General features: G+C 38.8%; 1 protein-coding gene across 3 annotated transcripts in view; it reads right to left on the bottom strand.

Moving 5' to 3' along the window:
• kalrna (kalirin RhoGEF kinase a) overlaps window positions 1-15,290 on the bottom strand; it is a 152,300-nt gene extending 137,010 nt beyond the window's left edge. For 2 of the 3 annotated variants that reach the window (XM_032566779.1, XM_032566780.1), the window contains exon 1: window positions 15,013-15,290. In XM_032566779.1, coding sequence (XP_032422670.1) covers window positions 15,013-15,079 — 67 coding nt within the window. In that variant the 5' untranslated portion in view covers window positions 15,080-15,290. The remainder of the gene's footprint in view (window positions 1-15,012) is intronic. The other variant, XM_032566781.1, reaches the window with a different exon arrangement.
• Between the last annotated feature and the right edge of the window lie 8,077 nt (window positions 15,291-23,367).

Genomic DNA, 23,367 nt, shown 5'->3' with positions numbered 1-23,367 from the left:
TTGGGCAGTCAAAGAGTACAAGTTTTTATGTAGATACCCCCTTTATACATGAGAACTCTGATGGGAACAACAAAAGTAGGAATCCATCCTGCCTTGTATCAACCCTTAAGGCTGGGAGTGGTGGTTTTATACAAATGGGGCATCGTTTATGCCCCGTAGTATAAATTTAACCACCACTTAAATCCCACATTGGGGTGGACATTGTTGTTGACCATGTCCACCCCATTATGGTAACACTGGGCCAGTCTTCTGATGGTTATTTCCAGCAAGAATTTATGACTAAGGCATCTTCAACTGGTTTCTTGAACATGACAATGAGTTTCCTGCACTCCAGTGGCCTCCACAGTCCTACAGATGACCCCTTGGATGTGGATGGACGGGAGACGCACATCATGGATGTATAGCCAACAAATCTGCAGCAACATGTGATGCTACCATGTCATTATAGACTGAAATGTATCAGTAATGTTCCCAGCACCTTGTTGAATCTAATGGTGCATTCACACCGGCCCTGTTTATTCTGTATTAATTGATAATTGCCTAAATAGTCCGGTTTATTTGGGGAGGTGTGAATGTGCAATCAAACTCTGATGCAGACCAAAAAAGCAAACTCTGCTCTGCCTAAAAACCGTGATCTTGGTTTAGTTGACGTAAACTGTGGTGCAGTTCGAATGCATATGTGAACGCCAAGTGGACCGGAAACCGCTCCAAAAACAAGAAACGTACTATAGTGTAGTGCATTATGGGTAAATACAACCAAAAAGTGCATTTCTATCACTACACTGAAAAAAGAGAATGGAGCTCCTACTTAAAAAAAAATGTTAATTTGTTAAATGTAATCAAGTCAACTTTGTCAAACTTAAATTATCTATGTTTGTTTCATATGGCAATATTTAATATGACAGTGTTGAAGAGGATTTGTTTGGTACATTTGCCAAAGACAAAAGAGAAATCTTATAACTGCTAAAACTGAAGAAAGACATTACACTCAGTGTCTTCTTCAGAGGTTTTCATGTGGTTTCCTTTAGTAATTCCAGGTGCAGCGCTCCCACAGGTGAGGAGGGGAACAGGCTTCTCAAAGGGTTTGGTTGGTTTGGCTCAGTGCAATGAGAAACAGAAGTGCAGCAGCTGAAAATGGTCGATCGAAATGAGTCAACCGACTACCAGGTGTGAAAATGACCAAAGACTTCAAGAATTTTAGTAATTCTGAAAGTAATAAGAATGATGAGACTGCATCATTCTTGAATTATGTGTAATGGCTTATGTGTTGCATCAAAGATGTCACTTTTGATTGCAATATAATGAAATTGAAATCAGGCTTCTGATTTAATATATAGAGAAGTTCTCCCTCATATGACATTTCATCAAACTATTTTTGTACAAACTTTAGGATACATGCTTGGGGGTTCTATCGTAAAGAGTTTTAATTACAAATCTATGTAACTAATCATAACCCTATTGTAGAACCACTTAAGAATTAAAATGATCCTTTAATTGTTTTGCTTTTAAAAATGAAAGAAACATAAAATATATAGAGAGAGGGAAAGCCATGTGGCCTCAAGTATTCTGTTGAGATACTTCCTACATCAGAGTCACAGTAATATGCATAACAAAGGTTGTAGACTTTACATGTACTACAGCCCTGTGTTAACACGAGGCAGCTAAAGGCTGAAACTGCTCAGATATTTCAGGGTTTTAAACCTAGCAGCTGCTCGTCATTATAAACATATGACAAACTAACATAGTGATAGTTTTTTGTTTATTTTTTATAAGGAACATAAACTCTAGGAGCTAGCCACAAATATGTCACAGGACCAGTCATTAGAGATCTCACATCTGTTAAATAGTCTATAGCTGCTCCAGTAAAACCAAATCTGAACTGGTCTAACAAACAAGTCTGCTTCTTTCTGTTGTTATCACATTTGGCTGAGAACACATGCTTTTCTTAAACCTCATATGTTCTGTGCTTTTGGCAGACATGCACATAAACACAAAGCGGTTTCCTTGTTTACTAAGAGAAGGCAATAAAGTGTTTTACTGCTGTGTAGTACAGAATAAGAGGCTAATTACTGACAACTCACATGTTAGCAAGAGAAGTGCGTAAATCAGACCAAACTCAATTTACAAATTATCCAACTGAAGCCATCAGTAGGTCATAGCTGAGGAGCCACAACCTCTGTACAGTCTGCTGTTTTCAGATCAAACCATTAGCACAAAGCTCATCCAGGCATCCTTCATGCTGCTCCACAGTACAAGACTCTCTGACTCAAACAAAAACAGGGAATAAAGACAAGCAGCATTGTCACAGTTAAGACCATTATCCAAAATACAGGATTAATCAATAATCCAACTGGTCATTATCTTCCAATCATCTGATCAATTAGCAGCAGCAACAGCAAACCGCAGGTGTGATAACATCAAGTTATTGAGACATTGTCCTGCTTTAAAGACACTGAGACAAAAAGAATCAATCAGAGATGAAGGAGGTACGGCTCTGAGTGGCTCTGAGTGGCTCTGAGTGGCTCTCAGCATCATTATCGGCTCTCTGACAGCTCAGCCAGCCACAGGGGAGCCACCTCTTCACTGCAAACACTCACACCCTGCCTGTGAGAATGATGAATAATTGCTGAGAGCCAAGCACACTGTTGATTTCCAGTAGGACACTAGTAAATATGTCAAGCATGGACCATAGGAATGTGACATGAAGATTTTATCCATTTAACTATGGCTTGAGTTGAACTAAGAAAGCAAACATGAAAACCAAACTAATGACAGTTAAAGCATACTACTTATTATTAATCTCCAGTTACATATCATCAGCAGAACTGTGTAAACAGTCATAACGTTTGCACAGCAATGTATGTAAATGTAAGAGAGTGAGCTGGCTTGAGTGACCCCCCTAACAGGCATCATGTTTCTCAGAATCCTGATTTCTGTTTCCCTTTCTAAGACAGAGTTAGGATATACACCACAACTCATTTTTAAAGAGGATTGCTCAGAAAATCAAATTCACCTATGTACATCCAGAAGTTTACATACACGCATCATGAGCACGAATGCCACATTAATTTTTTATTGATTTCACAATAAAAGTCCCAAAAGGCTTTTAATCATCTACACAACCTCAAAACTCTAGATCTAGACCTAAACACATCATCTAAGACTTAATAAATCGGAGTCCGATACTGAGTTCAAATAAGAGGAGAGGAGGGGAAAGGGTGCAACAAACAGCACACATTGATTCAACATTGATTACCAGTTTTTCCAACCCTGGTCCTCAACGCATACTGACCTGCATTTCAGATGGTCCCCTGCTTCAACACACCCCATTCAAATGACTGCAATTCAGCAAAACCCAGTAAATCAGCCATCATTTTAAATCATGTGTGCTGAAGCAGGAGAATGCCTAAAACATGCAGGGCAGTGTGCCTGGAGGACCAGGGCTGAAAAACACTGGATTATGTGTTCAATAATTAGAATTCAACCATAAAACAACATTGATTCAATGACATATTTTAACATTAGTTAACTGGCCAGAATTTATGATTGTTTTATGGTTGATCCACCATCAATCGACCTTAACCATAAATTAACCTTTTTGACCATAATTCAACATTTAATAAACATCTCTTGCTATCTGATTAGGTTTTCTCCCTAAGCAGGTTTCCTCCAAACAGAGCTTGTCCAATTTGTCATAAATTTTGAATCAATTCATTTTTTGAATTAACTTTTTAATTTTATTTAAAATAATCTTACAAATTCTTAAAGACGAGACTATTTTTATTATGTCCCAGTATAAAACATACATATAAAACACTGTTGAACTGAACGAGGGTACACTTTCTTTTTTTCTCTTTACTTGGCTGGTATTCACTGCCAAATTTCTAATATTCTCTCATATTTTGTAGCAGCTGCAGTCAGTATTCTGGAATATGAGCTAGCAGCTGTAAGTACACTGACAAACATCAAGAGCAAACATGTAACCTCATCTCCGTTCTCGAGAAGATCTCAGCAAGGTTTTAGCCTGCTTCTGTTTGCTATACTTTATGGACCCCTTAAAAATATCTCAGGCAAAAGTCATTTAAATCTGGACAAAAAGATTTCATGTTGTAACAAATGTTCTTTACTCTCATCTCTAACTCAGGAAAAAATGTGATATCTCCATCCAGTAGAGTTCTTTAGTTGTTAAATTAAGCTTCAAATTTACATTCAAAAACATTTGTTTGATGTCAGAGGAAAATTCTAAGTTGCTGTAATTCATTTAGTTCAAATTCTTCAAAGAGTTATTGTAGACGATGATGGCTGGAAAGAGCTCCTGTAGCAGTCTGTATTACAGTGAATTTGAAGAAACCTCTGACTGAAGATGCTCAGCAACAGACTGATAGAAGTTCTGCAGCATCTTGCTGAAAACCTTGAAGGATCTTAACTTCTTCAAGAAGTCCAGTTTGCTCTGTTCCTTCTTCAGTTTTAAATACCTTCCATCTTCTCTCCAGGACCATGCTCTTCCTCATCAAAGATGCATTTGAAATAGTTGGTACCATGATTCAAATCATCACAAATTCTTATGCTTCATGCCTGCAGCCATCCAGCTGCTCCTCAGAGTCCAACCTTGATAGACAGAAGGTTACTGCATCTATTTTTACACTCCCAACATGTTCCTGAAACATTTTTAGCCAGTTTTTTTGTTGTTTTTTTTGGGTACCTTGCTGAAACTGGAAATGAATTGTTGTTTCCTCTAAACTCTGATTTCAATTCAGAACTGATTTGAGCAAATCTGATTTCTGCTTCAACATCATTCATTCTAAAGTCGTCCAAAAAAACACCTTAAAGTTCTCCTGCGCAGCAGCTCTGTTCACCTCATCTCCCCTAACTGAACATCTTACAGCTTCATTTCTCATCCTCAATCCTTTGAGCTCAGTCCTCTTGTCCTTTTATATACTTCCACTTAGAAATGTTACCTAAATCTACAGGATTTCTTTTCATTTTGATATTGATGACACCCAGCCATTTCTCTATTTACATTTTATGTATTAATCTTCATATTAATGGATAGTAAATAAACTTTATTCATAATCTATTGTATAATGACAAAATGTCATGATTCAATTCTGTTGGCTGCATTGCAAACCGAGTATACCACCTGACTCCACACGTCCAGGATTTGGGAGTTTATAAAGAATAATGGCTGATAAAGAATGAGACGCCGTCCCACAGCAGTGTGTGACCCAGCTGGTGAGCAGCATGAGGAGGAGGAGCCAGGCTGTTGTGGTTGTAAGGGTCTATATAAGCAGTTTGTTATTGGCAGTGAGTTTTTTATTCATGTGGGTTTCAACCATTTCTGTTTTAGTTTATTTCGGCATTTAACCAAACCTGTCAAGTCTCCCGTCGACCGTATTTTACCCCTAAACTCAAATCCAAAACTTGACAGGTATCATTTAAAGGTATCATTTAAATCATTGTTAAAACATGTTATAAAAATCAAATGATAACAAAAAACTCATGTTGGTTTGTTTTACCAGATTTATCTGTCCAGGTTTAAAGTTCTCAGGAATTTTTTTTTTTTTTGTCTTCTAAAAGATTGTGTATTTCTCATATTTCCAGCAGCTGCTGGACTGAAAACTGATGTGTGGCCAGTCAGTGCTGCTGTCAGGCTGACTAAAAGCTTCCTGCTTCCTCCTCACTGAAGCAGACACTCTGACAAACTGCCAACACCTGCACTTAGTCATTAATAACATCAAGGCTTATTACCTCACACCAATCAGCTGGTATCACCCCCCCCCCCCTGCACACATACACATCTTTAATGTCTGGACTTGATTAACGTGAAATAAACGTGCATGAACTAACACACACTGTAAAACACCACCCAGCTGCTTGAGGACTTGATCAATTTGAGAGAGAAAGAGGACACAAAACAGAGGAGGAGAGGAAATCCTTTGTATTTATCTATTTAACACTCTCTCCATCTCTAGCTGTCGCTCTTGTCTGTCCCCTGGTGGGTAATGAGACCTAATCCACTTAAGATGCTTCTCTCTACCTCTTTCTGGTGCTAGCACACACACACACGCACATGTGTGTGAGTGTGATGGGTGTATTCTTCACACCCATCTGTGACTGGCCTTCAGTCAGAGTGAGAGACAAAGAGGGGGAAGGAAGGAAAGAGGGAATCCCTGCCTCCCCCTGCAGCATCAGCAACCTATTGTTTCTTATAACGCACACACAGACGCCTACACACACCCTTCTATATTAGATGTAGAGCTCCTCCCTCCAACTTTCTTCAGCATGACTCAGGCCTGATGTTTCATTTAAAGGAGCAGTACTCGCTCTCAAAATACCGGGGAAGCCCAGCTCATGTCAGCAGCTCCGTGGTTCTCCTGATGAGCAGGAGAGGATGCAGAGGAGATCCTGATCAGGACAAGGCTCTGATCAAACCTCTGCATGTGGCGTTCTCCTTCCACCCTGTCTGTCTGCTGCATTTAGATAAAAAAGCCAGGTTGTGCTTTCCGAGCTGCAGGAAGTGCACTGAAGTTTAATGTTTTCAGTTTTCTTCTGTGCAGCACTTGGAGATCTGTCCTGAAAGATGATTTATAGATCAAGTTTTACTTCCTTACTTTTCGCAGTGAAACAGCGTGGCTGTGGCAAACCCTCGAAGCCAAACCTCAACAAACAGCACTTTATCTGAGTCCAGGATAAGACACTGTGTTTCATACCAGAGGACTTGGCCAAACAATGAGATGGACATCCCAATAATCCAGTAGGGGGTTCTGTGGAGGTTTAAGAGCTGGAATCACATCCGAAGCTTAAAAACCAGCCCTCATTGATGGGCTGTGTGATGAAAATTGCGTTATCTTTTTCGCAGGGAAGTGCCTCCTCTGCTTCTCGACACCACGCTCGGGTCAAACTATTTTGCACAGATCTCTGCAAAATGTGTGGTTGGTCAAAAGACTCTGCCATGCTTTTTGCAGAAATGAGCTTCAACAGCAATGCTGATATTTTGCTTCCACTATCCGGGTTTCGTATCTGGTTTAATCGATCTTTGCATTTATTATCTCTGATATGCACTCCAAATACTATAAAAAACAATTCTCTTCCTGTTCTTTTATTGCTTTAAAGCACAATAAATAAAAACTAAACGACAAGCCTGATGTTCTTTGATGGTCTTCTTTTCTGGTCAATGTTTGTGACATTTCAACCTCTGAATTCCAGTTTACACAAATGAGTTTCAATGTGTTATATTCCCTAGAAAGAAAACTCAGAATAAGCCAAAATCAAAACAATCAAACCTTACATCTACCCATCCATGTCTATACATGCTTATCCTTGCAGAGTCATGATGGAGCTGGGGATTATTTCCAGCAGTGGTTGGAGAGAAGGAGGTCACTCCCTGGACAGGTCAAAAGTCCAACACAGAGAAAAACGTACACCTAAAGACAATTTAGACAGCCCTATTAGCCCAACCCTGAGGTACCTGACAGGGAGAACGTGCAAACAGCATGCAGAAAGACCCCAAGCTGGGATTTGAATCCAGGATTCTCTTGCTGTGAGGCAACGGTACTACCAAGTAGAGCTGCACCAATTCCAGTTTTCTGGTCGATTACCGATCTTTAAAAAGTTTGACCTGCCAATTCCGATTTTGACTGATACCATTTTTTTAGCCGCTGGATGTTTCTAGTCCTATTCACTGTTAAGTTCAATTAATAGCAAAAACATGACTGATAAAAGGTGAGTACTGTGTTGTACCGTATACTTTGCATTTTAGGAAGATTGTAATTTGTCTGTATCATTTTTTAAATGCCTCTCATCAGTGAGAAATGAATGTCAACATTTATCTGTACCTGCATCAACTGCCTGAGCTAGCGAACCCATTTTAGGCCATTCTTGAATTGTAACCCAGGGCCACCAAAAGTCATTCCGAAGGCCCCAGGACTGCACTTTGAACACCCTGGGTATAGAGAAATGTCTTAAAGCACCTTATTCGAAAATTTTATTTTCTTTCTGTCAGCTCTCTGGAAGAAAGGTTACTAAACATCTTAAGACTGAGTTCTTGGGCATCTCAATGTTTGTCTGTGTCCTGCTCACATATGAAAAATATTTCCACTTGATTGGAGAAAGCTGCTGAAACTCCACTCCTGGTTACCTACAACAACTCACCACAGCACATGTTCCAAGAATAAACACACAGAATCTAAAATTGTAGCAACCACAGCTGTCTGTATTTTATCATAAATTAGAGACTTTTATTTACAGTGAAGATTGACATCCAGCTCCAAAGGTAAAACGTCTCTTATCTACCACCTCCTCAAAATCCAATATGGCTGCCATGAGTAGGTAGAAAATGTTGTAATCGCTGTACCAATAAAACTGTTAAGTTGTAAGTTTGATGGTTTGTATCTCATAAAATAAAATACACTCATATTGAAACAGAATATAAAATTATTTTCCTCCCATCACAAACAGAAACATGAGGAGCTAGCATGCTAAATTCTACTGAGAGTTTAACTGGAACTGTGACCTTTGATCAGATGAAACCAGTACTGAGCTTCTCAGCAACAAATGCTTACTCAACAATGTATGAGTAAGTGGGATAGGCCATGGACATGAATATGTAGATGGCTTATTGAACATCGAGTCTTACGTTGCGTTGCCACCATCTTGAATGTGACAGTGGAGTGATAGGAAGGTGATAATTCATGTGCTGCATGGACTTGATTCAATCATTTTACAATACAGACGGGATCCACTAGCATTACCTTTCACAGGTAAGAATGAAAGAAAATAATGATAAGCGGAATTTCTTGATGTAACTAAATTGGCCCAAAATAACAACTTATTGTAATTTTCTTAGCTTATCTAACTTTTTTTCGTACTGTGTAGGTTTTCTAATGAGAGAGCTAATCAGAAACCGCTGTTAGAAGGGAAGAACTTTACAGAACAGAGGATTTTGGCAGCACAGGCCAGTCAGGATCAGATTGAGCTGGTTTTTGTTGTTGTTTTTTTCAGTCAGCTTCACAATGTTGGTGTATAACTATGCTGTAAAGATGCTACAAGTCAATGCCTCAACATGCTGAAAATATGTTTTTTGCCTTTATTACTTGCCATTTTCAATGTACAGTTTTTGAAGTCATGAAATAAAAAATGAGTATTTTTCTATTAAAACCCTGATGCTATGAGCATTACGTTTAAGTTCATTATTTCTATCTACTTGTCTGTTGTCATCCATCCAGGACATGGAAAACCAAACAAAGTTTAAAAATAAAGCAAGTTAACAAGTTATAATTTAAATAATGCATAACTTGTGATGAGAGACACTACAATAAATTAATATTCATGGGGAATTTTAAGTAGAGTTACTCATTAAAACATGTTTCTATGAAGAGCCTTAAATTCTGTTTTTTAAGAATTAGATCTGTGACACTGAACCAAACTAATATCTAAACATTTAAATTTTAATTTGACTCAACAGTTTGTTTACTGAGAAAAACACCCATTCGACATACACTGCCATTTACCAGCCAGCCCTCCTCCCCCCACCACCACACACACACAAAGAAATCTCATTGTCTTATTATTGTTCATTGTGATATAGTTATTGAGGTATTTAAAAAATACATATTGTGATATAATTGTAAATATCGCCCACCCCTATTCATCATATATCATCTAACATACATGTGACACTATTTACATATATTACCAATTCATTTTTCCATATAAATCGTAATATATGATGGAGGATATATATAAATATAAGATTGCATATATATTTTTGTAATATATTGCTATATAAAGTGGCAATCATGTGTATATTTTTGCAATATGTTTCAATATATTACATTAATGTATAATAAATTGTTTAATATATGTACATATAATTTTATTTATTTACAGTATATAATATATTAGAAAATATGTTTGGGAATGAATATATTGTAACATATTACAATATATTTCAAGTAATACGTCATTATTAATAAGTCATTAGTGAGCAGTTTTAATAAAGAGAAGCCATACACAGGTCAATTAAAAGAGTCTGATGGTTATCTTATCTTTATGATGGTTATCTTATCTTTATGATGGTTATCTTATCTTTATGATGGTTATCTTTAATAAGGCTTTACTGATAAGTGAGGTTGTTTGGAAAGACCAAATCTGATGTTTTCCTAAATCTAGTAGTTTTGGAGCTGAGTAAGTAACTATAATCAAGCAACAAAATAAAAGCTTGCATTGAATAAGAAACCCACACCACCCGTTATGCCTCCTGAAGGCAACAGAGCAATTTTCTGAAGCAGCTGTAATTTTCTGTCCCTCCAAACCATCTTCACTAGCTTGCCATCCTCAGTCGCCTGCAGTTAGTGGAAGTATTGACATTTTCTTTTAATTACCAGTTCTAAACACAGTCTGTACTTTGTACAGCTGTGTAATCAAGTCTGCATTTTAACTACAGAAGTTTGTTAAAGTTTTTAAAAAGCATTTAAAAAGCCATCTGCATGGTACGTATTCAAGTTACAATCGAGATGCTCAGTTTGAGTTGGGAAACTTTCAGTCCAGTCCTCTGTCTCTGCAAGCAGCTCCAAGCATCAAGATGATATCTTCGACTTTCAGTAGAGTAAAACTGACTGAGTAGCTGCTGGAGCTGCCACCATTTGTCTCTACTAAACATCCCCATGGCAACAGACATTACTCATGACTTTTTGCAGATCAGTTGTGAAAATGATGCCTAATTACCCACTTGTATGCACAGCTAGTGTCAATTCATCATTTACTGTTGGAATAAAAGAAACAAACATGGTGCACAGACCAAGCGAAGCGGGAAATGGCGATGACGGTTTCTCCAGCTGGATCCTACAGAGAGGAGGTTGACAGCAGTCAGCAGGACCCTGACATAGGTAGAACTGCAGCTATAACACCACTTGCTGAAAAAGTAGTCTGAATCTCCCAGCATGCCCACCTGCTTCTAACAAGCAGCACAATAGCTCTACTGATTTCTGCTGTTTTGTTCCAGGGAGCGTAACAACAGCAGCAGCTCCTGACAGACAGCCGCTCTGATTAATACTCTGATTGCTCACATAGACGTATCCATGTATTGATGTCACTTCCTGTTTCCTCCTGATTATTTGGAACACTATTTACATGCAACTGATTAGCATGAGACTGAGCGCTTCCTGGGAAAAGGCTGGGTTTTCAGATTGCAGTGATGGCGTTTTCCTGCTGTTATTTGTTCAGTAGTTTCACTAAATACCATCATGACCTTCCTTCGACATAGAGCCTGTTTTTCACTGGTTACTGTTTCACTGGATAAGTTGCTGATGACAGTATGGATTTTCTGAATTCAGGTTCTTATTTTATTTTCTGCAAAATGTCAATGCAAGAAATTTTCTGACTAGTCACACACATACTGTGATTTAAAAAATTATTCAGGACTTAAGTTCTTACACCATCTGGGACATACACAGTTTAATAAAGGAGTTTGAGTTTACAGCTAAGGTGAGAGAGGAGAAAATCAATAGGGTGATGTTTCTGTAAATGGAAGCTTCTTACAACAGACAGACTAATAGACTAACAGACATCACCTGAGTAGTGCAATGCTGTTCAATGTTTTCTTGTATTTTCAGCTGATTTACGATAAGTGAGAGAGATGCTCTATTATAACAGTATTAAGATCTAACTGAGGTTCAGATTCATTTACTTTACCTCCTCATGGTTTTATACTGAATGGACAGACGCAGTGGAGGGACTTTTATTTCCAAGTCAAACTGTGACACACAAGATGAGTTTGGCTGAACCAATTCAGAGGTAACTAATATTTAGGAAATACTTGTAATATTTAATTACAATGGATAATAAGATACATGGCATGAAAATACACATTACAAAGTCATCAGACAAATGGGAGAGCAAAAACACAAGCTAGCTGCTACTGTTATTAAATAGGGAGCAGCAGCAGCATTCAGGTGCTTATGAATGGTAAATGGTCTGTACTTGTACAGCACTTTATCAAGTCCAGATGACCCCAAACCACTTCACACTACATTCAGTTATTCATCCATTCACTCACTGATGGTAACTACTACTGCTCTGACAACCATGAGCAGGCGGGGTCAGTGAAGTGCCCTGCCCAAAGAGCGGGAATCGAACCGGTGGGACCGACACCTACCACCATCGCCACCATCCCAACAAAACATAAAACATTTTTGTGTTATGAGAGGAAGATTTTCTTCTTTTTAAATGTGAAATGTGTGAGTTTCTACTGTATGTTTTACACACAATAAATAGACTTTTTGAAATGAAAAGTGTTATTATCCACTTTGTTATGTGGATAATAACACATTTTTTGGGATAATAAATACAGTTAGAATGAAAAAAGTGGAACTAAGAAAAAGAAAAGAAAAGGAGGAATTTGGGGAAAAAAATAAAACAAACAAAAAAATAAAAATTGATTCAATGGCACCTTGATAAGACGTGTTAGTAGTTTCTTCTATTTCTAGCCAATTTCTGTCATGCTTCTCAGGCAGACTGTCCAAATGTCTTTAGTGCTTTAACTTCAGAAAAAGTCTTTGTGTGCCATCCTCAGCATGCTTCTCCCTGCATCAGATTCTGCTGATTAAGGCATTACATGGATTAGGTCGTTACAGGAGGATCATCTGGTGGTTCTGCTCTGTTTGCACCTTCAGACTGGGCTGCTGCTTCTGTCTTTGCTTTGTGTTAAATCGCTAAGTCATTTTCGCTTCCAGATAATGGATGTAATGCTGGTGGATAAACATTACCTCATCTCCCCCCTTTATGCTCCCATTTTTATTTCAAGAACTGTCAGCTGACTGTGGGGCATAAAGGACACCTGGATCTGGTACTGGAGACATTTCAGAGGAATATCCACATTAGCTGTGGTGTCCAACAGTTTATGTTTAGATGCAAGTTTGATCACTGCTTGTATAGATATAAAGTACTAGATAATCAGAACCCCATGTGGAGTGTTTACTGAAGAGTATCAGAAGACAAAACATGAGCACCCAGCTGCTGGTTGAAATTTTGTATTCTATAAACATACAGAATGGAGAAGCTGAAGCAGAGAAAATCTGAGATCAATGCAAGGAGCCAATGGGAAACACTGAGACTGGAGATCTTAGTATACTGAGGATGAAGTGGAGATGACCAAGGAACCAGGAAAACTAAGTTCAGGTATGCAGCTGGGGAATGAGCAGGTAGAAGAAAATGAGATTATTAACAGCTGAGATGTGGAGCAGAATAGAATGAAGGGGAAAGAAAACCTGAACGGCAACATAAATAAATAAATAAATAAATAAATAAATAAATAAATAAATAAATAAATAAATACTAATCTAACTGAATAAATCCAAAACACAAACTACTAGAATAAAGGAACTAGCTCAAGGAAGCTAGGATACAATGACAATACAAAGGATACAATGACAAGATATAAGAAAAACAAACAAATCAAGAGAAAAAATAACTCAAACTAGATGCTGTGTTACAAGCACAGCGTCGTCTGTGTTTGTAACTAAACCCAGTTCAAGATGTTCTGCTGCTGAATGAGAGACAAGTTCTGCTTGAAATCAAACTGATTATCTTCCTTTTATCTATATAGTGCATGTACATAGAAAAAAATATATTGTAAAACATCTCTGAGTGTCTGAAAAAGAGCTATAGAAATTTTATGTATTATTATTATTATCTAGACATAAAACTGTGAATACCAAACAGCATCAGTTCTTCAGAACCTCACTGAGTTCACCTTTGAGCACGAATCAATTTTCTCAGCCTACTTGTTTCAACATGTGAGTCAACCAACAGATTTCATTCTGTCCGTATGAAGCGGGCCAGCTGTCAGTCAACAGAACAAGCAGGCTTACATCGCTGCTGTCTTCACACAGTCAGCTCTCAGAAGGCCTCTGCTCATCAGGAGCTTCTCACCAGGTTCAGGGTGTGTCACGCTCCCTCACAGCTATGAATAATCCGATCACCTGAACTCATCAACAAAACCACTCAGCCTGTTTCACTAAAATTAGCCATTTACAACTTTGTTCCCTCATCATTAATTATTTATCACTGAATTTGAAGGTGGGAAAAGATGTTCCATCAGAATCTCACGTGAAAACGAGCAGCTTTTGTGGAAGCAGGTGGAACAGAGGGAACTCTGAGAATCTGCTTTCTGACGGACTCAATCAATGAAATGGATTCTCTGCTAAATGATTTATCTGAGTCAGCGGCTGCGGAGCCACAAGACATCATGTGGTAGCAGCTTCTCCTGCAGGACCACCCCTCACCCCCCAGCTTCTCTCATTTTCTACACCTTTGGACAAAAAAAGCAAGAAGGAAGGGGAAACCTACTGACGACCCAACTTATCAGGACCAGAGAGGATTCATCTCACTGTCTCCATCATCACACACCCTCTTCCTCTTTCTCTTCCTCCTCCTCCTCCTCCCTGGAACAGTCTAATTTCAGATCCGTTAAATCAGACATCATGTGTGTTTTTATGAAAGAACAGAATATAAACACACACAACCCTCTCACCCCTACACACACACACAGGCGCGCGCACCACCCCCTCCCCACACAGGGAAGATTGAAGCTGCATGTTGGACAGTATTTCCTGACATTTTCAGCTGCTTCTCTGATGTCACTCCTCCATGATTCCAGCTCCTCCAGCAGAGACCATCAGCAGCATCAGCTCTCACCAACACAGAACCAAACACACACCTCCAGGTTTACATGTGTGTTAGCGTTGTGAATCAGGATTGTGTGTTCGTGTGGGGAGGGCTGATCTCCTCCACCGGTGCCCGGAGCGGCTCTCCGCTCCCCTCTGCATCCCCGTGCCCCTGCCCCTGCCCCTGCCCCTGCCCCTGCCCCTGCTCCTGCCCCTGCCCCTGCCCCTGCCCCTGCCCCTGCTCCGGCTCCGGCTCCAGTCGCTCCTCCAGGATCTTCTGGTAAAACCAGCCCGATTCTGATGCTTTTGTTGTTGCAGATTGCGGATGATCCGCAGCCGTTCTCCTTACCTGTTTTGTAGAAGGCATCGGTGTCGGGGTCGCTGGGCGCCTCCTCGGCCGCTTCTGCGGGGTTCATGCCGGAATCCGGTTTAATCCAATCCACCGATAATAAAGAGAGAAAGCGAAGCCCCGACCTCTGTGTTCTTCACATGTCCTCCGTGTGCACCTCTCCCTCCATCAGCCCCTCTGGGCTCCTTTCTTTCCGTCGCCCTCTCGGTTTGTTTGCTGTTTCAAGGCTGGCTTCGTTCCTCTCTATTGTTCCCGGTCCAACCTCCCTCTGCTGTCCGCCAGGGTCTCTGTGCCTCCCCTCCCTCCTCCCGAACCTCCCCTCCCATCCTGCTCACTCTCTTCTGTCGCTCCCTTTTCAATTCATTGACCTTTATTGGCAACGCATCATATGTGCTATTTAACAAAGGTTTTAATCTCTGACTAACACGAAAGCATCTATCTATTAACAATAAATATTCATAACCATTAACCATCGCTAAACTGGCGCATGATTGCGGGTTATATTAACTGATGCTTCTCCGTTTTTGACTTGAATTAGGACTCCAGCTCTCCTGGACAAACAAATGATAATATCGATACCAAGTTGTTATCAATATGGGATCGATGTTATCCTGGCTGGATTGAGACTTCAGTTTCAGATTTAAATTGTGTTTACTTATGTATTGTAGTTTCTCAACTCTACCTCAAAAAAGTTGATTTAAATTTACTCTCAAATGATATTTTGATAATTTTTTGCTCTTTATTTAGGAAAAATGCACAGAAATCTTGTTAATATGTTATCAAAATATTTTGTACACATAAATTGTCCAAATTTATGTGTTCAAATTTAATAAACCTATCACAAAAAACATCTAAAGGTCAGAAATTTGATGAACTTTATTGAACTTAAATAATAGTATTAGTATCGACAATATGGGCCCACTTGGTATCAGATGCCAAAGTATGCAGTATGGCACATCTGTAAGAGATGCATTTAGTCTGGTAATTCAGACCTTTTTATTCCACCCCTGTGACAAAACATATGCAGGGAACAAGTCAGAATTAGCTTCTATCAGAGATGTGCAAATTTTGCCATATGGGCCAAAATTCTAAAGTGTAAAGTACTCATGAACTTGATTTTAAAAATAAAAACACAAACACTACTTTCATTGTGAGTTTTTATTTTCTTGCTTTTACATGTTAACATAAACATACAATATTTTAATGAAAGAAACAAATCAGTCTGATTTTTGTAGAAAAGGGGACATTAATTCATGAAACGTCTCAAATACTCTCACTTTTGCCCTGTCAAAATAATAATTCCAGAAATGTTTTGTATCAGCTAACATAGGGTAGTCCCAGTAACAGATGTACAACAATAAAGTAGACAGTGAAAGTTGAAGTTTACCAGTTAGGAACCAGGTAAAGCACCAGGAATGGTCATGTGCTCATTCAGGCCAGCTACAGTGAGTGAAAGTAAAATAGCATTACCAGGACTATTTTTGCTTTGCATTAAGCCTGGCAGCTGGAAAGTGTAATTGTCCTGCATCTTTACAACACAGTGCAGAATGACTGGTGTGGACACTCTCATTTACTCAGTGGTTCTCACAGCTGGCCACTGTGGCATCTGTACGCTCCACATTCCATGCATTTATAGCACCCTACCACTGCACTTCATTTAAGCACACAATATAGTTCCTGTCAAACTCTATCATGTGCTGTCTAATGCCTCTATGAGGCATCCTCTGAGTCGGCTGATGTTTTGCCACTGTTAACCCACTGCTCATTCCTAGCATTCTACACATGCCAGTTCCTTGCAAATCCTTTCATTTACACACTGGTCTGCATCTGTATAGCATAATGTACATGCATTATGTACATGCAAGCAAATTAGCTAAACACCTGTTCGGGTGTTTAGCTAACTCATGCATTATTAGGGGAACAAGGGATTTTCAAAAATGTCCGGGCAGCTAGCTTGTGCTGAGATTAAGTTAGCAGAAGCTCAGACTAAAGTTCTGCACATTAAAAACATGATCAAATAAGCCATTATGTTTAGACCAGAAACCAAAAAATTTACCCTAAAACTGGTTCATTCATTAGTTTGACACTTAAGAAGCTTCACCTATTTAGTCTTTGGGTCTGAACCTCAAAAGATCCAAAAGATTGAATACCATGTTCAAATATAAAAAATAAAAAATCATGGAAAACGTAACTGGTTGGACTAATTATTTCAGACTGAAGTCAGTCATTTCTACAGATAAAGTTGATTGATTACCCTAAACATGTTTTGCCATCTCCCCTACATTAATTAAATAAATTCCTGTCAAAAAGTACTTTATAGGGGGTGGCAGTGGCCACCCATCTGTCCTCAGTCCTCGACACGACTGTGACCGCTTCGAGTCCCGGCCAGCTGGCCTTTACCGCATGTCTTACCCCTCTCTCATAATCCACCTTTCTGTCAATTCCCTATCAAACTAAGGCCCCTAGAGCCAAAAAAGAATATTTTATATAAGAAAATTTTAAACCCAAATGTTAGCTAAAGAAACAGGTCATTATTCAAATGGTACCACAAGAAAAGAGCAGTGAATCTGCAGTCTGGTAAATTTTTAAAAAGTGATGCTTTCAAAGTTTCACAATATTTTATAAAAAGATATTAGGAAAGTCTGCCGATATGCCATATTGACAGATACAATAATTTCTTTATAAAATTGAAGGGTTAATCTGTGTTCCCATCAGATTCTCCCACACAAAATGTGCTCCCTGTTTCTAATGTTCCACTGTGGGCGCCTCTGCATCTTGTGTCATTATTCCATGCATTGCAAGCATAGTAAACATGAAAATATTATTTCAATTTGATCTTCTCCCGATTTAATCTTCATGTTAATTTGGTGCAGTTAGAAATAAACAAGTTTGTGTTTGGTTTATGTTTTGGTTTTGGTTGGACGATGGTGGCGAGAGTGGAAGGAGTTCGTCCCATTCAGTTCCATTCCCTCTCTGTCTAACTCTGTTGTTGTGTTCTTGGGCAAGACACTTCACCCGCCTGCTACTGCTGGTGCCACCGCTGCATGGCAGCCTTGCTTCTTTCAGACTGACCCAGGGCAGCTGCTACTATCCACCATCAGTGCATGGATGACTGAATATAGTGTGAAGCGCTACAAGTACAAGCCATTTACCATTTTACCATTATATATATATATATATATATATATATATATATATATATACAGTACAGACCAAAACTTTGGACACACCTTCTAATTCAATGGGTTTTCTTTATTTTCATGACTATTTATAAGGCAAGAAATCCCACTTATTAACCTGACAGGGCAGGTTGACCTATGAAGTGAAAACCATTTCAGGTGACGACCTCTTGAAGCTCATCAAGAAAATGCAGAGTGTGCAAAGCAGTAATCACAGCAAAAGGTTGCTACTTTGAAGAAACTAGAATATAAGGGGTATTTTCAGTTGTTTTACACTTTTTTGTTTAGTGCATATTTCCACATGTGTTATTCATAGTTTTGATGCTTCAGTGTGAATCTACAATGTCAATAGTCATGAAAATAAAGGAAACTCATTGAATTAAAAGGTGTGTCCAAACTTTTGGTCTGTACTGTATATATATAATATATATTGGGTTTTTTTTTCAACAAAGCTTTTTAGCAAAAATAAATAAATAAAGCATTTTGTTGGGAAGCCCATTTCTCTGTTTATAAATTGTGCTACATTTGTAAGAAAAATGTGTTTTAGCAGCAGAGTTGACTGTGTGGGTTTGCCTATGAAACATTAGCCAAATCCTCTCTGCTATGACCAAATATCATTTTCTGCTACTATCACTTGTTGGCCTGGATCCCCAAACTGTGAACAAACAAGACATATTTGCAGTTTAACAATTTAACAGTAGTGCATGGTAGAACCATACATAACCATGCACAGGAACCGTTTGGCACCTCCTTGTCATGCTGGTCACACACTGCTGCAGGATGATGACCTATTCCAACCATAATTTAAATTGTCATGAGTTGTGCATCATATAATCTCATAGAAAATAAAACTAAACTAAAAAGGGGATGAGCAGGACTAATACGTTTCTGTAACCTCTCTGACTCTGTGATGTAAATGATGCTTCACGTTACTGTAGCCAAGTCTGAATCCATTTAATCACCTCCACCCTCAGGTCAGCTGTGTGTGGAGAGAGTGAGTTCATTTATATATTCAACCTTATCAACGTCAGTACAAAAACAGAGAGAGGCGTCTGCATCGTGAAAATTAGCATTTTCTTCATATAACAACCGTGCTCTGACTGTGTGGTGCTGCCACCTAGTGGACAATACAGTTCATAGTGGTTGGGTATGTTTAGTGAGCCTTATCACCCTTAGAAGACCAAACTTTGTCTGTCTCTCATCATGGAATCAGGCATGTACGGTTTACCTTACTGAGTAAACCTGAGTTTGTTTAATCTGTGCAGGTTTTATGTGGTTGGTGAGGTTTGAGGAAATGGCAGCAGGCTGGCCAGTTGCTCCAGTTCGCCGTTCAGCCGGTCTCTGTTCCGTTTGGACGGATTTGACTTGGTTCCCTTGGAGGTTTGAGGGTTTGGGGAGGAGGAATGTCTGATCACTAACTCTGGTGGTTGGTTTGCAAGAGGCAGGGTGCCACCTGGACAGTGCATCAGGCCCTTACAAGGGAACACAGAGACAATGGGGGAAATAATCATCAACCATACTTAAGCTGAAGGCAACATTCATATTTTTGGGCTTTGAAGGGGAGCTGGAATATCCATACAGAAGAAAGCAAACTGGTGGACCATTAATCATTTTAGCCGAATGAAATGTTTGCCATCATGAACATGCAGCTCCCAATGAAAGCAGTGAGGTAATTATTGGTTGTGTCGAGCTTGCTGGGAACAACCATCATCAAGAGTTTGTGAAAACTGGTAATGAGTGTTTCACATCACTGAGGAGGAATTTTAAACTTCTCTTATTTGCAGAATTATTCTTTATCCAACCATACTAGAAAGTTTTACAGCCTATTTAAGGTCACAGCACAGCATCTCAACAAGATTTAACACTAAACTTTGACTAGGCCTCTCTAAATCCTTAATGAGCCATTGAGAGGTGGATCCATTTGTGTGTTTTTGGATTATTTTCTTGTTACATAGCCCAAGTAAACTTGAGTTTAGAGTTATGAGTATTGGCTGGACATCCTGCTTCTGAATTTTCTGCTAGAGAGCAGAATTCATTTCAGTCTTGTTGTCCAGCTCCTGAAAGACAAAAGCATCCTTAGATCATCACACTGCCACTATGAAGTATTCTGATCATTTTACATAAGATAAAATGAAACTCACAGAAAGTTCCACTTTTGTCTGATCAGTCCATATAACAATTTCCCCAGGGTCTTTAGGATTATCTAGATGTTCTTCAGTAAATGCAAATCATTGTTTCTCATTGTTTCACTGGGGTATGATGTGTTGCTTTGAGGTCTACTAGTCTGTGTTGTCTTCTCAGACAGGTTTTATTGACAACAAGTGATTTCTTGGTTCTACAGAATGAGGCAGCAATAATAAGACCTGGGTGCACCTAGTGAAACTGAACCAAAATGAAAAAAAGTGGACTCTTATACTTTCACATAGGGCTGGGTGGGTTTGCATAGCTTCATTCTCCTAATAAATGAAAATAACATTTGAAAGTTGATCTTTGTGTTTTACTTTTGTATTTATTTTTACCTGAACTGTGAAGGACGGGCGACCTGTCCAGGGTGACCCCGCCTTTCACGCATTGACCCCTGGAGATAGGCACCAGGACCCCTCGAGACCTCACTAGGGATAAGCGTGTAAGACGATGGATAGATGGATTTTTGTCTGACATCAAAATCTGTAGCTTGATGAGTTAAAACATTTAAGTGTAACCAACAAAGAGAGAACAGATTAATTCTGTGAGGGTGCAACTATGTTTTTCAAAGCACTATGACCTCGACACAACTTCAGAATAAATCTTTCTTATCATCTCACATGCTCTTCACATGCTTCTCCAACCTGAGGAGGTGGTCCCAAAGGGCAATGGGGCAAGGAGGGGGCGAGGTTCACCACTTTGTGAACAACTGCATGAGCAAATAGTCCAACAGTTTAGGAAAAATTTAGGAAAAATTCCTTAATTAATTACTATTAATTAATTATTTAATTTAATTTACTATTAATTAATTATACTATTAATTATTAATTATTTCCTTACCTTTGACCCTTCAGGTGGCACTACACCAAAATATCCCTGCAGCTACAACTTAGAACTCTACAATGCAAAGCAAAAGCCATATATCAACATCCAAGATGGACATGTGAAAGTTATAGTGTTTTTGTTTGCTTTGGCAAGTATGCCAAGTTTGCCACTTTGCTACACCCCCTAAACATGCTCAAAAACTCATGATTTTGATCATTTCAAATGTGAAAAATAGCCCAAATTTGCCCTTTGACCCAGAATGGCCACGTCCCTTTACATTTTAGGGCATACCTCTAAGAGACTTTTTCCTTGATTTCGGTTGATCTCTATGATGCATCGTTTGTAATATCTCACGTTAGGGGGCGCTGCAGATCCTTTGAGATGGTTGCTGTCTCCAACTTGCCCACTGGGTGTCAGTAAATCGCTGCTCCCTGAAGACATGAGGCGGTTAATGTCTATGAAGGTTATGATTCATCCGTTCCTGGCTGTAGCCCCTCTGCCTGCTGCTTCAGACGGGATCCTATTGGTGACTTATTATCTAATTATGTCTGCAGTCTACAGCTCATGTCTCCATGCTGAGTGTTGTATATGCAATTACATCCCTCAGGCACACAGTCTCTGTATTATCTCATGTTTTATATTAAAACAGGCTGAGCTGTGTACCCATCCCAAACACTGCTGTCCTGGAAATGTGCTCCTCTTTCCTTAGGATGCCCAGTCTGCTCTCCTTCATTTGTTCTTATATAACACTCCCAATCTTCAGCCTCATTTCATTTATGATCATCTTTCTTTAAAACAGACAAACAAACAAACAAAAAACATAACAAAGCATGATTATTTCATCTATGTGAATATGTTTGTATCATATAAATCCGGAGCAGCTAATAGCAGGTTTGCTTGCCGTCTGCAACGTCAGTACCATATTGTATACTGTACACAAGAAAGTCCGGATGCTTTTTCGCCAATCACGTGAATCACCAAAAGGGGGCGCCCTGGACCACTAAAAATGATTTTAATGTTAAACGGTTCCATGAAGGAGACATCATAATCCCACAATACTTGTCATTCTTGATATTTACAATGTTACATGTAAAAGTAAATCATTTTTCTCAAGTAGTATGTTTTTAATATCTTACTGTATTTTTATTTATATAATTTATTGAATGATATAATAATGTTTTTGCTAAATGAGTCATATATCATTTGATTAACAGGTAGGTATTTAGTACACAAAATAGCACAATAATTCATAATTGGACATAAATGTGATAAATGTAGGTCTTCCATGAGAGCCATGTGTGGAACATACAGTGGCTTGCAAAAGTATCCATACCCCTTGAATTTTACCACATTTTGTCACATTATAACCACAAACATAAATATGTTTCATTAGAATTTCATGTGAAATACCACCACAAAGTGTTATACAATTCTGAAGTAGAAAGAAAATTATACATGACTCAAAATATTTGTTTAAAATAAAAAACTGAAAAGTAAAGTCAGCCACCATTTCTCTGAGTGCAATCATTTTCCTTCAGAAGTTTCCTGTTAACTGGTAATGACTAAACAGAGTCCAGCTGTGTGTGATCTAATGTCAGTAAAAATCCAGCTGCTATTTGATGCCTCAGAGGTTCAGAGAATATTGGGGACAAAACAGTATCATGATGTCCCAGGAACACAGCTGACAGGTCAGAGAGGAGCTGTGGAAAAATTTAAAACAGACTTAGGCTATAAAAAGATTTCACAGGTTTTGAACATCTCACTGTTCAATATATCATCTGGAAATGGAAAGTCTGGCACAATTGTAAACCTACAAGTCATTAAGAAAGTATGTTAATAAGTCGGTAGATTGAAAAGCTCTCCACATTCTTCTGAATGTTCATTAATATGACTGAGTTCCATCTTCTTTAAAATGTTAATGTTTAAATACAGAGGCTACAATGTACTGTACCTGCATCTAACCTTCTGCTGATATTAGCAGGAAATTCTATTTTCGTTCTTTTATGACTTCACATTTGGGTCTAAAGAACTGAAGGCTTTTTGTTCCCACATTACTGAGTCTGGAGCATGTTCTTTTCAAAATATCTTCTGCAGATAAGCTCCAGAATGGAGAAGCAGTGTTTGTGTTCACTCTGTGTCAGTGTAAAATGCCCATGTTAGTGCAAAC

Source organism: Xiphophorus hellerii, chromosome 7 (assembly GCF_003331165.1).
Source record: "Xiphophorus hellerii strain 12219 chromosome 7, Xiphophorus_hellerii-4.1, whole genome shotgun sequence".
NCBI lineage: Eukaryota > Metazoa > Chordata > Actinopteri > Cyprinodontiformes > Poeciliidae > Xiphophorus > Xiphophorus hellerii.
Note: the sequence above shows the minus strand (reverse complement) of the source record. Positions and strands in the feature narration are given on the sequence as shown.